Source organism: Cebus imitator, unplaced genomic scaffold (assembly GCF_001604975.1).
Source record: "Cebus imitator isolate Cc_AM_T3 unplaced genomic scaffold, Cebus_imitator-1.0 Scaffold103, whole genome shotgun sequence".
In the NCBI taxonomy this organism is placed as follows: domain Eukaryota; kingdom Metazoa; phylum Chordata; class Mammalia; order Primates; family Cebidae; genus Cebus; species Cebus imitator.
The window spans coordinates 2,861,717-2,877,562 of record NW_016107418.1 but is presented as its reverse complement, the minus strand read 5'-3'; the positions used below and the strand labels follow the sequence as shown (position 1 = coordinate 2,877,562).

At 40.3% G+C, this 15,846-nt stretch overlaps 1 protein-coding gene across 2 annotated transcripts in view; it reads right to left on the bottom strand.

Annotated features, from left to right (window-relative positions):
* Positions 1-15,846, bottom strand: part of FLT1 (fms related receptor tyrosine kinase 1) — a 197,116-nt gene that overhangs the window by 80,773 nt on the left and 100,497 nt on the right. The window contains exons 13-15 of one of the 2 annotated variants that reach the window (XM_017537494.2): positions 15,007-15,115; positions 7,367-7,675; positions 2,163-2,309 (exon numbers count right to left, since the gene is read on the bottom strand). In XM_017537494.2, coding sequence (XP_017392983.1) covers positions 2,163-2,309; positions 7,367-7,675; positions 15,007-15,115 — 565 coding nt within the window. Of the gene's footprint in view, positions 1-2,162; positions 2,310-6,347; positions 7,204-7,366; positions 7,676-15,006; positions 15,116-15,846 lie in introns of those variants that run through there. The other variant, XM_017537496.2, reaches the window with a different exon arrangement.

Genomic DNA, 15,846 nt, shown 5'->3' with positions numbered 1-15,846 from the left:
AGAAGTAGAAACAGTTATAAGTAATAAAGACCTATAGAGGAGCTGCCTTCTATTCGTGGGAGCTGTGTAAGGCTTACTTGGAGGGAGAGCACCCATTCTGGGTCTTAAGGGATTAGACAAAGAAAGGAAAGGTACTCCAGACAGAGAGTATACAAGAACCAAAGAAAGTATAGGGAGTTTAAGCAGCATGATGCGTGTAGTGATCTACCAGAGTTTGGCATTGCTAGAATATAAAGTTATAAGGTTCAAGGTAGGCGAGGCTGAGCATAACGTTGGAGGCATGGGCAGGGGCCAGATGTTGAAGGCGTTCTCTGTCAGATTCTTGAACTTCATCAAAGTGTGTTATGCAGAGCCAGTGGATGACTTGAAGCTGGGAAGTGACATGTTCACAGCTGCATTTTATATTGCCGTGTGGATAGTATATGCAAAGAGAGCTAGGGAGACAAGTCTGGAGAGCACTGACGGTATTCAGAGGCTAGGTAATGAGGGCCTGGGCCAAGAGGATAATTGAGAAGCAGAGACAGGAATGGATTTGAGAAATATTTAGTATTTAGTAGGTATAATCTGCTCAGTCTGGTGATTGATTAGACGAAGAGGGCAAAGGAGAGGTCATCACCTTCTGGTTTGGATGGTTAAGTATTTGATGTCAGTATAAGAGGAGGTGCTACTTTATGGAGAAAGATGATGTGATGTGATTGTTCTTGGACCTGCTGAGTGTAAGGTCTCTCTAAGACATTTGTAGATATCGTAAAATTTGGAGTTGTTATACCACAACCCCATTCTGTGCATCAAACTCAAATGGTGGTTTCATTTTGTTCAGAAGACTCACATTTAAGGACTACTCCATATTGCTATTTATTTGCTTTAGGTTGTTGGAATATTATATATACATGGCAATTTTATTTTTAATAAAAATATGAATATCAATTAAAATCATAACTTCAATGTACTCTTATTTAACCACAGATTTATTAAACAGTCAATAGATGGTGTTTAGCTTATTGGTTTAAGTCTAGTTGTTTTTAAGAGTATAATCAGCATTCTAAATCTGTGGGTTCTGCATTTGTGAATTCAACAAAAAATTCCACGAAGTTCCAAAAAGCAAAGAACTTGTCATGTACCAAGTACTACATTGAGTTCACATGAATTGATGTGTAGGTATTATATTACATATTAAAAGTAACCTAGAGATGATTAAAGTATACAGAAAGATATGTGTAAATTGTATGCAAATACTATGCCATTTTATATAAAAACTTGAGCATCAGTGCATTTTAGAATCTGTAGAAAGTCCTGGAACCAATTCCCCATAGACCCCATGGCACTATGTGTACTGTTGAAAGAAAATAAACCTATACCCACTTGTGTAGATTTACTCTTTTACTAGTATGATCAAACATAATTTAAAAAGCCTTCTTTTTATCAAATCCTTAACATCTGCATAGATGAATTTAAAAGATTATAAATTGGCCAGATGCAGTGGCATGTGCCTGTAATCCCAGCACTTTGGGAGGCCGAGGCAGGCAGATCACCTGAGGTCAGGAGATCAAGACCAACCTGGTCAACATGGTGAAACTCTGTCTCTACTAAAAATACAAAAATTAGCCTGGCATGGTGACAGCACATGCCTGTAGTCCCAGTTACTTTGATAGTTGAGGCAGGAGAGTTGCTTGAACCCAGGAGGCAGAGATTGCAGTGAGCCAAGATCGCACCACTGCTCTCCAGCCTGGGTGATGGAGTGAGACTCCATCTCAAAAAAAAAAAAAAACCACACAAAAACAAAAAAACAGATTATAAGTCTACTCTTCTGAACTTCATACATGCCAGGTGTTCAAAGTTCTGCAATACCTCAAAGCCAAGAAACTAACTCCTCACTTTCCCCACTGTCATGGTGAACTGAACCATTTTCTTCATGGCTCTTCTCATTTCTTTCTGAATGTACTATGTAAAGCATTCCAGTTGAATAGATTCTGAAGGATCTTTCTATGGGTTAGGAATATGGTCTGCATAGGAACTGGCCCAAATATTCCTCACTGGAAGTTGATATCAGCGTAAACCAGATCCCAGTGTTTGGGGGTCTATCAGCAGGTAACAGGAATGTTAAAAGAAAAAGGGACTGATGGAAGACGAGAAATAATAAATGCAAGAAAAAAATCTCTTACCAGGTTCTTGTTGTATTTTGTGGTTGTTTTTAAACCAAGTGATCTGAGGCTCGGGGACACCATTAGCATGACAGTCTAACGTGGTGGAACTGCTGATGGCCACTGTGTGGTCACTGAGGTTTCGCAGGAGGTATGGTGCTTCCTGATCTAGTGAAGAAAGAAAGGGAGTTGTGATTACTTGCCAACTTTATTCTTGTATTGTCTATGCATATCAACATTTAAAATATATAGAGAAACAGCAAAGCTCAACTATTAGGTTTCATTTGCATTTTGATCACTTCCTCTTCGATTATTAACCTGCTGCTTCCACTTTAATAAGATGCTTCTAAAAATTGAAATTTATTACAACACAGTGAAATCAAGGATTAGATTCTGTATTTTTAGATTTCAATACAAAAGCTTTTTGCCTAGCTAGCTAGTTTCCTTCCTTTTTTTGAATGAAGTTTTTCTAAAACTCAAGGATTTTTCGCAATAGTTTAGGAGCTATAAATCTAAAACATGATTTTGTGTATAGTCTTGCAATGAATTTTCATATAAATATATAGTGTTGTAGTGATGGGCAAATCTAATTTTGTGTGAGTTTTTATTGGTTTATTTGTGGGGGTGTGTTTGTGTTACTCAACTGTCAGTAACCTAAGTTGTAAGGCAGCAGACCAAACAGGAGAATTTCTTGAACTTTACAAGCTTTATTGGTTCTTTCCTTCCTCCATTCCCTTCCCAAAAGCAAGCAACCAAAGGATTAATTCAAGAGGCAGAGGCACAGATTTGTAGTTTTTGCACTATATAATAGTACAAATATTGTATTTTATATTATTTTCTCTTAAAACATACAAATATGATACAATACAATTTATTTTAATAAAATGCCAACCAATATAGTACAACAAAATGAATTCAATACATTAAGATGCAATACATTACAACATTAAAATCCCACATAAGAACAGCAGTACCCCCAAGGCCCCCAATGAGTACAGTATCTCTAATGAAGTAGTCAGTCAGTCCTGCTGATATGTATACATTCTAGTTAGGAGGGTACTGGATTGGTAGCTAACGCTTCCAAGGTAAAAAATAAAAACAACTCCTCATGTCTTTCCCACCCTCCCAAATCATCCCTTTCCCCTCTTGTTGGAAATCCTGGAACAGAAATCAAAGGAGTTTTGGCATAACTGACACGTTCTCTGTCACTGTCTTCAATTATACAGTTTGAGCTTTCTCTGCCCATTTTCGATTTCCTCATCTCAGTGTACTGAAACTGTGAAGGCAGCTTAGGGGTGATGACAATGCCACAAAGATGACACATTGCAATGGCCTTGATTCCATGTCCCTGCAGGGTTCTGCCAAGTCCCAAAACCTTTCTCTTTTGATTCCTGCAGGGCAATTCTCAGGATTAGCATTTGTTAAAGCAATTTAGAAATCCCAGGTTAAAATGTATATTATCATATAGCTTTTATAACACTGTTGAAGTAGTACATCAAGACAGGGTTACTATCTGTTAGGAGAAACAGATTTCTCAATAAATTTTGATTTCTATAGCTTATCATTAGTCTTCTCATTTTATAAAAAATGAAATCTGAAGGCAAAAAGTGTGTTGAAGGAAGTGCTCGGATGTATAAAAACTTCTTCAAAATAGTATGGAATGAATGATAGCAATGACCCTTTTGCCTCTTTTAGCATGTCTTTCCTATCTTATCTTGCCCTAGGCAGGAACTATGACAATATTTCTGTTTTTGCATTTGGTGCTATCTGTCAAATAGCTTTTCCTAATTGAAAATGCAGTCCTGTTTAAAACCTTCGACTTATGACCACTTGTACATGCTTTCTCATTACAATGTTGACATTTTTTTACATAGGAAAGACCCCAAACATATCAGTGAAACATGACAAGATCATAAAGAACAGTATCATATTACTATTTAGTCTCTTCTACAGTGGGAAGCCAATTTTGAAATATCTCATTTAAAACTCAGACCAATTCACTGAGTTATACTTTTAATAGCTTCTTCGAGCACACTTACTCTTTCCCATGCATTAAATATGATAAAATAATCTATCACTGTCCATAGGTCTTATAAAAAGGAAGTCTGAATATTGGGCTTACAACACCCAAATTGTTTTTCTGGCTATAAACTATACCATCATCAACACAGACACGATTTGGACTCCCTGACAGGTGGACTAGAAAAAAAAAGTTTATAGAGAAGAGAACATTTTAACATAAATGTCATGAATCCCAAAGGCCTATTTGTACTACACAAACTTCAGATGACAGAAGCAGCAAAAAGGCTGAAGAATGTACATGGGAGTCTCAATTAAATACAAAGTTCGTATAAACATTCTGAAACATACAGTAATATGCATTTTTCTTTGTACCCATTTCTGAAAAATATTCTATGTTAAAAGTCTCATTTTTGGCTAGTTTCTAAATGACCAATCAACTCAGGAATCATATTTTGTCAATTCTTACTTTATACATTATAATAATCTAGTTTGATGTTTTAAATAAGGGAGGTACATTGAACCCATATCTCAAAACATAAGTTACTTGACGGAAGTAGGTAGTGGCTTTCCAAAATTTAACAGTGTAGCTGATCCCTTCAAACTGAGAAAATCAGAATTAACAGACATTTCTGCTGGTTATCAGTAGCCAAAGATAGCTGCCTACCAGGTTCCTTTACTTTTCAGTATTATGGCCCCAAAGATCTGCCAGGTCACATAAATACACAGCTTCTGTCCTCTGTTTGGAATGGGGACTGAGGAACCAGCCTCACACCCCCATTCCATCTCAATTGTTCCCCATTTTAGGCTCCTGTTTTTCTTCCCGCTGCCCCTTATCTTCACCTCATTTCATACCTCAGGGTAACATACCCCTCGGGCAACTAATAAAAGACAAAACTCACCCAAAATTTTCCTTAAAAGAAGAGACTCTCTGGAAGGATTAATTACACAGTGAACAACTAATAATCTATAGAATTCTTAAACTCATCTCTTGGGAAATTCTTAAAATCACCTTTTGTAAATACTAACATTCTCCCCTCGCCACAAAAATTGCAATGGGGGAAGGAAATGGTAGGTTCCAAATGTCTAATTCACCATTTTGTTTTCCTAAGGATCCCTCAACCATTCTATTCGCTTTTTTAATGTTAGCCACCATTAAGGCCCCAGTTCTATGGTATTAAGGCATCGTTTCCTGAAGGAACACACTAACTTATAATGAACAAAGACGCCAGGCCAAAGAGCCATAGGTAAAATTTCAAGATACAATTGATTTTTCTTTCCTTTGGGCTGACAACTTCCAGGTTACTAATTGTTTTCAGAGCATTTGGGGCTCCATAAAACTGGCATTCTGGGGAAATGCTATTGTTTACTCTTTCACGTTTGACAAAAGCAATTCCCACGTGAAAGACAAGTTTAGCCGTGGGACAGAGTCTGTTACCTAAAGGAGGAAACAGTCTGGTGAGTTCCCAAGCTTGAGAAGTTGTCATATTGTCACCTCCTATTGAACTGCCCAGCCACTGTGTTTCTCAGCCATGGCTATTTTGGTCATTATAGTTTTTTTTAATAGTTAATGCAAGTCACATATAATGATCATAATCATCAATCATAAATAAAAACAACAGAACAATTCATATTAAATTGGTGAAAAAGTCATTTTCCCTGAAATACAAGCTTAAAACAAGACATTACAACTTCTCTTGATTTAAAACTGGCCTGTATTTTTAAAATTACTTCGAATTCTGCTTCTATAGTTTTGCCATTTCTTAATCCCCATAAAAATCCTATTAACATTTGCAGATGGGGAAAGTGAAATTTTTTTTAATGGGCAAATTTTAAATTTACATTTAGAAAAATGCATTAAGGGCCGGGCGCGGTGGCTCAAGCCTGTAATCCCAGCACTTTGGGAGGCTGAGGCGGGTGGATCACAAGGTCAAGAGATCGAGACCATCCTGGTCAACATGGTGAAACCCCGTCTCTACTAAAAATACAAAAAATTAGCTGGGCATGGTGGTGCGTGCCTGTAATCCCAGCTACTCAGGAGGCTGAGGCAGGAGAATTGCCTGAACCCAGGAGGCGGAGGTTGCAGTGAGCCGAGATCGCGCCATTGCACTCCAGCCTGGGTAACATGAGTGAAACTCCGTCTCAAAAAAAAAAAAAAAAAAAAAAAAAAGAAAAATGCATTAAATCTCTGGTTACAATAGCCTTTATTTCCTTGATAAATTGATTGTGGTTCACCTTTGAATGCTGTCATTTTAACATGATAAAATTCTTTAAAATAGTAACCAGGGGACAAGAATATTTAAAATTAAGGCATGATCCACTTCCCTTCAGGTGCCGTCAATAGCAATGCAGTCAGAGACAGCGAGGAGGACACCCTTTGCTAGGCTAGTCTACTGCGGCACTAATTGCGTAATTACCTGGATTGCATGAGAGGAGGGAGGGGAAGTTCTTGTAATTCACACTGTGATAAACCTTTACTATCTCTGAATTACACCAACGTCTTGCACCCCTGGGCCCATTTTAGAAGCTCCAGTTTAAGATTAATGTGCTTAATGTAAAAAACAAAAAAAAAGCATTTTCAAATAAATAAGCATTATATCCTTGCTATCCAGGTGCTATTTACAAATCAAGAGCAGATGAAATAGTCCAAAATAAAACCAGGCAGAAGTCCAACAGAGTCTCAAATTCAACTGTACTCATTCTGAGCTGGAAAATTAACTTATTCGTGTCCATCTTTGGCAGAAACCAGCATTTGTTTAAATTATTCAGTTTGTGCAGCTTCAACACTTAAAAATAAAAAGAGGTTGGCATCAAAGTAGAAGGAAAGGATCATCCCAAGTTGTTGTTTATCAGGCAGGAGAAAACAGCAAGAGCAACAAACAGAGAAGGCAGTGCAGGGATCCTCCAAATCCAAACGCGCACCAAGTCGGCCCCTGGGAGCAGCCCCCTCGGCCTGAATGGGGGGCCCAGAGCAGGGCCTGGGGGTCTCATTATTACTGCTATCATCTCCGAACTCATTTTGGGAGGAGCATCTCCTCTGAGCCTGAAAGTTAGCAACAGTGACAATAAATCAAGATGATAGGAGACAACTGTTACTTTTTAATGAGTCCTTTAATGTTTTACATTACTTTGTGTGGTACAATCATTCCTTGTGCTTTTAAATTTGGAGATCCGAGAGAAAACAGCCTTTTTGTTGCAGTGCTCACCTCTGATTGTAACTTCTTTCTTCTTGAGGATTTCTTCCCCTGTGTATACATTCCTGGCTCTGCAGGCATAGGTGCCTGAATCTTCCAGGGAAACATTCTTGATGGTAAGATTAAGACTGATGGAGTGCTCCTTAGTGATGGCCATTTTTTGCTTGCTAATACTGTAGTGCATTGTTCTGTTGTTAACTGTCCGCATTAAAATCCAAGTAACGTCTCTGTATAAGAACTTGTTAACTGTGCAAGACAGTTTCAGGTCCTCTCCTTCCGTCGGCATTTTTTCCAAATTGACATGAAACCCATTTGGCACATCTATAAAATAAGAATAAAGAACTTCAATTCACAGAAAAATCAGTGTCTTTTAATGAGATAAAGAGCTTAAGAATTGTTCCTCTGCCGGGCGCGGTGGCTCAAGCCTGTAACCCCAGCACTTTGGGAGGCCGAGGCGGGTGGATCACAAGGTCAAGAGATCGAGACCATCCGGGTCAACATGGTGAAACCCCGTCTCTACTAAAAATACAAAACGTTAGCTGGGCATGGTGGCGCGTGCCTGTAATCCCAGCTACTCAGGAGGTTGAGGCAGGAGAATTGCCTGAACCTGGGAGCGGAGGTTGCGGTGAGCCGAGATCGCGCCATTGCACTCCAGCCTGGGTAACAAGAGTGAAACTCCGTCTCAAAAAAAAAGAATTGTTCCTACACAAATTCTCTCAGCATTAGCATTAAAAAGGATGAGTATTTACGGGAAATGAGCAAACATAGCAGGTAGGAACCAAGTAAGTTCATTCCATCAGAAGTGAGGTAGGAAATGCAAAACAGGACAGTTGTTAGGATGACATTTTCTCCTTATTCACCTGAAGTTGCATTTCAAAGTGGCATATTTTTTCCAACTTGGGTAAGTTTATTATTAACTTTATTTCCCCCCACCCTTTTTTTCTTTTTTTGAGTCAGAGTCTCACTTTGTTGCCCAGGCTGGAGTGCCACGGTACGAACTCAGCTCACTGCAACCTCTGCCTCCCTGGTTCAAGGAATTCTCCTGCCTCAGCTTCTTGAGTAGCTGGGAATACAGGCATGTGCCACCATACCTGACTAATTTTTGTATTTTTTAGTAGGGTTGGAATTTCACCATGTTGGCCAGGCCGATCTCGAACTCCTGACCTCAGAAGATCTGCCTGCCTTGGCCTCCAACGTGCTGGGATTACAGGTGTGAGCGACCACACCCAGCCTCGTTTCCTATTTTTAAAATCATGTACAGTACTCCTGCTGGCAAGTGGGCAAATAGAGAAGTAACATAAGAGCAATTCATCCTAAAAACCAAAGGCACATTTACAGTCAAGCTTATCCAAAATAGTTTGCGAACAAGTGAGAGAGGAGGTCCTAGGTAAAGTGCCAATCAATTCCATTTTAGTCCTAGACTTCTGCAGTGAGAGGCAACTGTTATTCACTACCCTCCCCCTGCTCCTGTCCCAGATTACTTGCCCTGGTCTTTGCTGGCACGGTGGGCCAGAGGAGCCTGCTGACTTACTCAGGACTTCTTTTATGGGGATGGTTCTACTCAGACCTGAGAGAGCAAAGATTTCTTCTGAAAATGTGGACAACTAATCTGGAAGAGTTGCCAGATTCTAAAATGGGGGTGATGGAGAGGGAAAGAGAATAATTTTTAAAATCAAATTTTCTCTCAAAAATATTTTAAACATGTTCTGAAGGTGGCTATGTCATTAAAAGCCATTTTCTCCAATGTCGATTCCCAGCTAATCATTGTGAAAGGAAAATTAGTCTTGGGACCCCAAAATCACTAAGTAAATGGAAAATCAAGTTGAGAATTGCTTAGGACAAACCTGCCTCACATTCTTTTCAAAGTCATCACTCTGCTGTCTGAGATAAATGTATATCTGATTGCCTCCTTTGGAAAGGCTAATCAGAAACTCAGAAGAATGCAGCCATTTGTCTCTCACCTACCTATGACCTGGAAGCCCCCTCCTCACTTCAAGTTGTCCTGCCTCTCCAGATGGAACCAGTGTTCATCTTACATATATTGATTGATGTCTCATGTCTCCCTGAAATGTATAAAACCAAGCTATGCCTCGATTGCCACCTTGGCCACATGTTGTCAGGACCTCCTGAGGCTATGTCATAGACTTGTGTCCTTAACTTTGGACAAATAAACTTCCTGAATTGACTGAGACCTGTCTTAGGTATTTTGGGCTAACACCTTCATCTCCATCTCCCAGTGTCTCTGGCAACACCCCATGAGCTCTTCCCCTCCGCATGCCTAAGCTGGGCCATCAGTTCACTTTGGGGCTGAGAATTCCTTGGTATCATTTTGGCCAATTTCACAGAAGGATTTTAAAAAGTCATCACAGGCCCTGAACTGACCCGCTCTCAAAACCCTCCCATTACTTCTTACTAGTGGTGTATCTGCATTTGAGCAAAGAATTTGGGCCAACATCTTACAAAGTGCTTTGAAGATGAAAAGCATTATGTCAGGCTATTATTATTATTATACTTTGCACACAAAGCTCTAAAGAAACCTTTAAACGTTAAGGGGACAATAGTCCAAAATTAGATATCACATCAACTCTTTCCTAAATCTCACTTTGCTTGTTTTTCTGATTTTTCTGAGCTTTGACTTTATTATAAAGTGTCACGTCTGAAGAAATGCCAAGGTATTCATTTGGAACCTGGGAGCGGGGCGTAGCAGGGGCTTACGAAGCCGCCAGTGGCGAGGAGAGGATACCGGTGGAGGCTTTCCTGCTTTTAAAATGAAAATCTACGAATGTGCCAGAAGATGCAGGAGGGGCAGCTGACAGTCACTTTTAAGATAACAATAAGGTGTCAGAAATAGTTGCTCTAATTCAGCATCTTTTTATATTTGGGACATCTTCCAAGCATGAGGAGTAAAACATCAGCCATCAACTTTTACACAGATACTACACTCAGAGGTATTATGTGCTGGCTGCTATCAACCCTTAAAAGACCACAGACTTTCCATTTATGAGGTCTCGTCCTGATAGCTAGAACCCAAGTGAGCCCAAGTAACACCACTGAGATCGTGTAGAGAGTTTCTATTTACTTTAGTGATTTGAAACTTCCTGTGGAAATAGCTCACAGGTTTCCTGATGGAAGATTTTGTTTATCTTTGCCAAGCACCACCAGGAATCTCAAAATAAAATGCATTTAGTGACATTGGGAAACCAGGGAGATAAGGCAGTGCTGTTCCTGTTTCACCCTCAGTAATTGCTAACACACCCATAGTCATGCTGAGTGCCAGCAAAACAGCAAAAACACACACATAGGAAAAGCAAAGAACCAAATTCGTTCTGAGGCCTGTTTCTTATATATGGGGGACATGGTCACTGAAGCGAATTTGTTATGCTATCAGACAGCCTCTTAGAAATGACTATTTCCCAGTCTCACCCCTTTGGTATTCTCTTCCGATCCATGGAAGATGATAAATAAAATGTCCTCAACTATTTAATGAACCCAGAGGGATTTTTCTCCTTAATTCATGTTGATTTTTTTTTAGTCTGAGTACAAAAACAGACTCAAGAAAGAATTGCCTTCTAACCCCCAAAGTGAAAACAAGAAATCTTCCCACACTTAAATATCTGTGGCAAATTCAGCACAGTCATCATCATTACCAAATATTACTTATCCATCTAACACATTATCACATCCACGGCATCTTATGAGGTGTCATGGAGAAGAATCAACCCTTGCTCAGAAGAGGCATTCAATGCAGGGTTAGATAAAAGAGTAATCTATTTCTAAAGGTGAATATTTAGGGGTGGATATTTCATCTCAATTGGATCAGACATATGCATTAAGTTCATGAAACAGACAAACATAGAAATTTAAAAGGATGCCAGGAATCTCATTGGTTGGGTAAAAATAAAGGCTTTACTGACACTGAAGAATGGAAATGACATTATCTAAAAGGAGAGTAAATGGTTACTAGAAAGTTCTGCTTGTTTCAAGATAATGTTATGTACCAGCGAGTGCCAAAGTTTGAAATCGAAGCAGTCAAGGATTCTAATGGCCACAGTTTGTGCTTTTCATCAATTTAGAAGGCAACTCAAAGTTTTATTGTTTTGGGATTTTTTTTTTTTGGTTGTTGTTTTGAGGCAGGGTCTTGCTCCGACACCCAGGCTGGAGTGTGGTGGCGCCATCATGGTTCACTGCAGCCTCAACCTCCTGGGCTCAAGTGATCTTCTCACCTCAGCCTCTTAAGTAGGTGGGAATATAGGCACAGGCCACCAGGCCTAGCTAGTTTTTGTATTTTTTGTAGAGACAGGATTTTGCCAGGTTGCCCAGGCTGGTCTCAAAAACTCTTGTGCTCAAGTGATCTTCCCATCTTGGCCTCCCAAAGTGCTCAGATTACAGGCATGAGCCACTGTACCTGGCCCCGAGTAATTGTATTTTGAAGAAGGGGCAACATGACTGAAATGAAGACCAATAAAGACCCAAATCTAGATCAGTAGAGCATTAATATTTTAGACAGGCACTTTTAAAGCGTTACCCTCACTGAGTCAAGTATAAACAGTGAACAAATATATGCTCATTTTTTTCAAAAAACATATATATAAGGTACAACATTCCTGAGTCTTTAGTCTCATCTCTAGTGACAAAGCTTTGAGTAAGAAAAAGATAATAGTTAAAAACAAATAATGAATGTTAGCAAGTTAACCTAATATCACAATCAAAACTAGAACTTTTCAGGACTGGTAGAAAAGGATTCAGGGAAAGTATATTCCAGGCAATAGGGGCCTGGTTAGCTGAACTTGTGTCAGTTTTAAGATTAAAGCTCTTGAATTTATAGAGGAAAAGAACTGCGAGCTTCAAGTAGGCATGTTTGAGTTGAATTCTCATTGTTCCTTTCTATGGATAAGCCTTGGGATCTAGAAGAGATTTCCACCCTGCCATGGTTCTACATTGTATAATGTGGTGAGAGGTAGGAGGGATTTTCTGCCTGAATTCAGCAGATGATCACCTTCATCAGCTTGGGCCCTTTCAGCAACAACACCATGGATAGAAATATGATGCGCGATGAGAGACTCTGGGCTAGCCAGATGTTGGTGCTGTAATTAATGCTAGGCATCGGTTAGCTTTTCTTGGGAACACTGATTAAATAAGGAAGCGAGCATGATATTCCCCTCTGCTCTTAGCACATCCTCTTCCAGTACTGCCCTCAGACCCAGGCAAGAAGGGTCCCTGTCCCAGGCCTTTAGACAGCTCTGTTCTGGCCATAGCTCTCCCCACAGTTTAAAGACTTTATGAGGCCAAGTGGGCATGCCTACCCACAGCCTGCATCACTCCATTCCTTATATCATGCTCCAGGTCCCTGGGAACTCAGAGTTCCCTATAAGGATGATTTAAATCGGCTTCCAGGTTGGCTTTTCCCTAGGTTTGGCTTCCTGAGATCAGATTGCCTGTCAGTATTCACACCTTTGGATCTGTCCAAGCAGTGGCCAAGGGAGCCTATCTGTGAGGGGAATGGGCACAGCTTAGATGTGTGGGCTGGGAGACACCACGCAGTGTGTATGGCCCCTTGCAGTGTGGACAGGGTAAGGGGTGGAGAGGGGAGGTGGGTGATCTAGTTTTTCTGCACTGCCAGGTGCTACCACAATCTGCTCTGGAATCTAAGGAGTCTCAGAGCTCTAAGTTGATGCTGACCTCTCAGGTCATCAAGAAAGTATTTTTGTCCATAGGGGGCTAAAACATATTTAATGGCTTGTTTGCTTGATGTAGAACTCGTCAGTAGTTAGACGGATGGCTTGTGGGCCTCCACTGGTACTCTTGCCTTGGCTCCGTAAACGTCAGGGTGAGCCTGTAAGCCTGTTCTCTTCTCTCCATCTGTTGAAATTCCACCTTCTCTCTACCTATTCAGGTCCTGCCCCCTTCTCAGAGGCTTAGACCTGTACTGTCCAATGTGCTACCTGTGAGTCACATGTGGCTTTTGAACACTTGAAATGTGACTAGTGTGTCGGAGTAACTGAAGCATATTGTTTATTTGATTTTATTTAAATTGATTTAAGTGTAAAAACTGAAGCAGTGTAATAAAAATACTGATTACATATTGAAATCACAATAGTTTAGATATATTGGGTTAAATAAATAAACTTTTTAAAAATGTGGTTACTAGAAAGTTTTAAATGGTATTTGTGGCTTACATTATATCTCTATTGGACAGTGATGGCTTTAGAAAGCAAGGTCATCTGTGACATTACCACTGCACACACACTTTGATAGTAGGATATATGTGATTTAACATTTCTCTGTCCCCTTGGTTTCAGAACTGTGTTCCTAGAAGGACAGGGATTCATTGATGTTCCTCCAAGTGCTCAGTAGAGTTGAACCGTACCATTTAACAGTGCTCATTAAACTGTTACAAAGTTATTGAATGTTCAGAACAAAACAGGAATTGTTCAGTCTTTTGTATTCTAAATCAGACATACTGTGACTATGGGTTGAGACAGTAACTTGTTTCCAACCAAATATAAAGGACAGTGCAAACCTTTGTATTTAATTAGTCCAAATCATCTGAGTTTTTTTAGAGCACCAATCTATGAGAACTCTCTGTCTAAATCCTTCTCTAAATAAAGGCCATGTCCTACTTGGAATGGATGCAAAGGTGACTTCTCTTCCACTTCTCTAACATGAGAGACAGGGGCTTAGTTGGCCAAGAGCAGCTCTGCTGTGCACCTCTCAAATCCCATTTGCCCATCTGGAAAACACAGGAGCTATGATGCAGAATAGCCTCTAGAATCCCTGCCAGCCCTGACATTCTATGGGAATCTACTCAGGGACATCTCCCATGGCACAGCTTCTCTGGGGCTTGGCTAACTTGCCAGAGGCTCCTGTGATCTGACAACGCATATGTCTCGTGGAATTGGACCTGTCTATTTCTTTCTGGAGACTTCGGCAATTGCTGCAGCCTGCCCTGTGCAGTGCGAAGTTTCCAGACAGTTGGCCTACTGCCCATGTTTCCTCAGAAATTGGGGGAGTGTGGAGCCAGGTAATTGTTTTTATACTTTGAGCTACTTATTTCCTTCCTGTACCCATCGAGGGACATAGGGAGTGCCATTTGTGTACCTTGGAGGTTTTTAAGATTTGCAGAGACCATCATATTTAAGGCTAAAAACACTTAAATGCTATCAAAAAATAGCACATTAACTGTTGTTAATAAAGCTCAGTTTCAGATTGCTATACAGCCTCATTCCCCAAAAAGTCTAAATTACCTAAATTGTGAAACAATTAGCTTCTTGGTTAAAACAAAAACGATGTCATCATATTATAGGCATTATAACTGGTTTCCTTGATTGGTATTGAACTGCTCTGTGCAAGACCCTGTGCTAGGTACTGAAGGGAAGGAAAAAATGAGCATATAAGATTCCAAATTCACAATTCAGTCTGGGAGGGAGACAAACACAAATAACTCTAAAAGAGAATTCAGGGAAATAACTCTTTAAGAGATCTGATGAGGCAGAATTCTATTCCTGAGAGCAAGGATGAAGGCACTCAAAGTTTGACAATTCTATGGAATTAAAATAAAAAATCACTCAAGCTATAAATGCACTAAAAACAAACAAGATTGAAGAGAGAATGAAGTCAGTAGGCTGTCTCTGTCTGTAGGATATGTGGCTTACCTGTGATATAAAAGCTTATAGTTCTTTCCACAGTCCCAACTTTATTGGAAGCTATGCAACTGTAGATTCCAGAAATTCTAGAGTCAGCCACAACCAAGGTGCTAGCCATCTGCAAAAGAAAAGGAAACTTTAGCTAGCAATAGGACAAACAACTATTTGAATACCCCTAAGCTACTTCTGAGGTTGAAATGATTCAGCTATTCCATTCATTCGGCAAAGAGAGTATTGCATGGGTGGTGGTTACCAGAAGGCTCTCCCCTTGCAGAGCCCCAACAAGAATGGAAAAATAACAGGAAAACAGGTCCTCAGGAGACCGGGGCCTATGACATCCGACTCATATGAGGGTTTCAGGCTTATTTATCTCGTGCTGCTGGCGTAACAATTACAGACCTGAGACCGAGATGTGGGACTGCACGTCCTGTCCTACGAGGTGGTCAGTTCCACATCAATGAGAGGAACAGGTGAGGCTGAGGCCTTCCCTTTTGTTTGGGTGACCTGAGAGCATGGATGCCAGTTATAACAGGAGCCTTCTCTGCTGTTTGGTTCTATAACAGGGATGTTAAGTGAGCAAGGACAGAGGAGAATGTTTGGCTGAAACTTTTCTTTTCTTTAAGAAGTGGGGTCTTGCTATGTTGCCCAGACTGGCCTTGAACTTCTGGGCTCGAGCAGTACTCCTGTCTTGGTCTCCCAAGTAGCTGGGACAACAGGCACATGCCACTGCACCTGGCTTGAAACATTTTTTATATATGCTCAAATAATGTGGCATGCAACACTGGATGGTCCTGAAGGAGGCCGTGTGTGTGTGCGTGTGTGTGTGTGTGTGTGTGTGTGTGTGTGTGT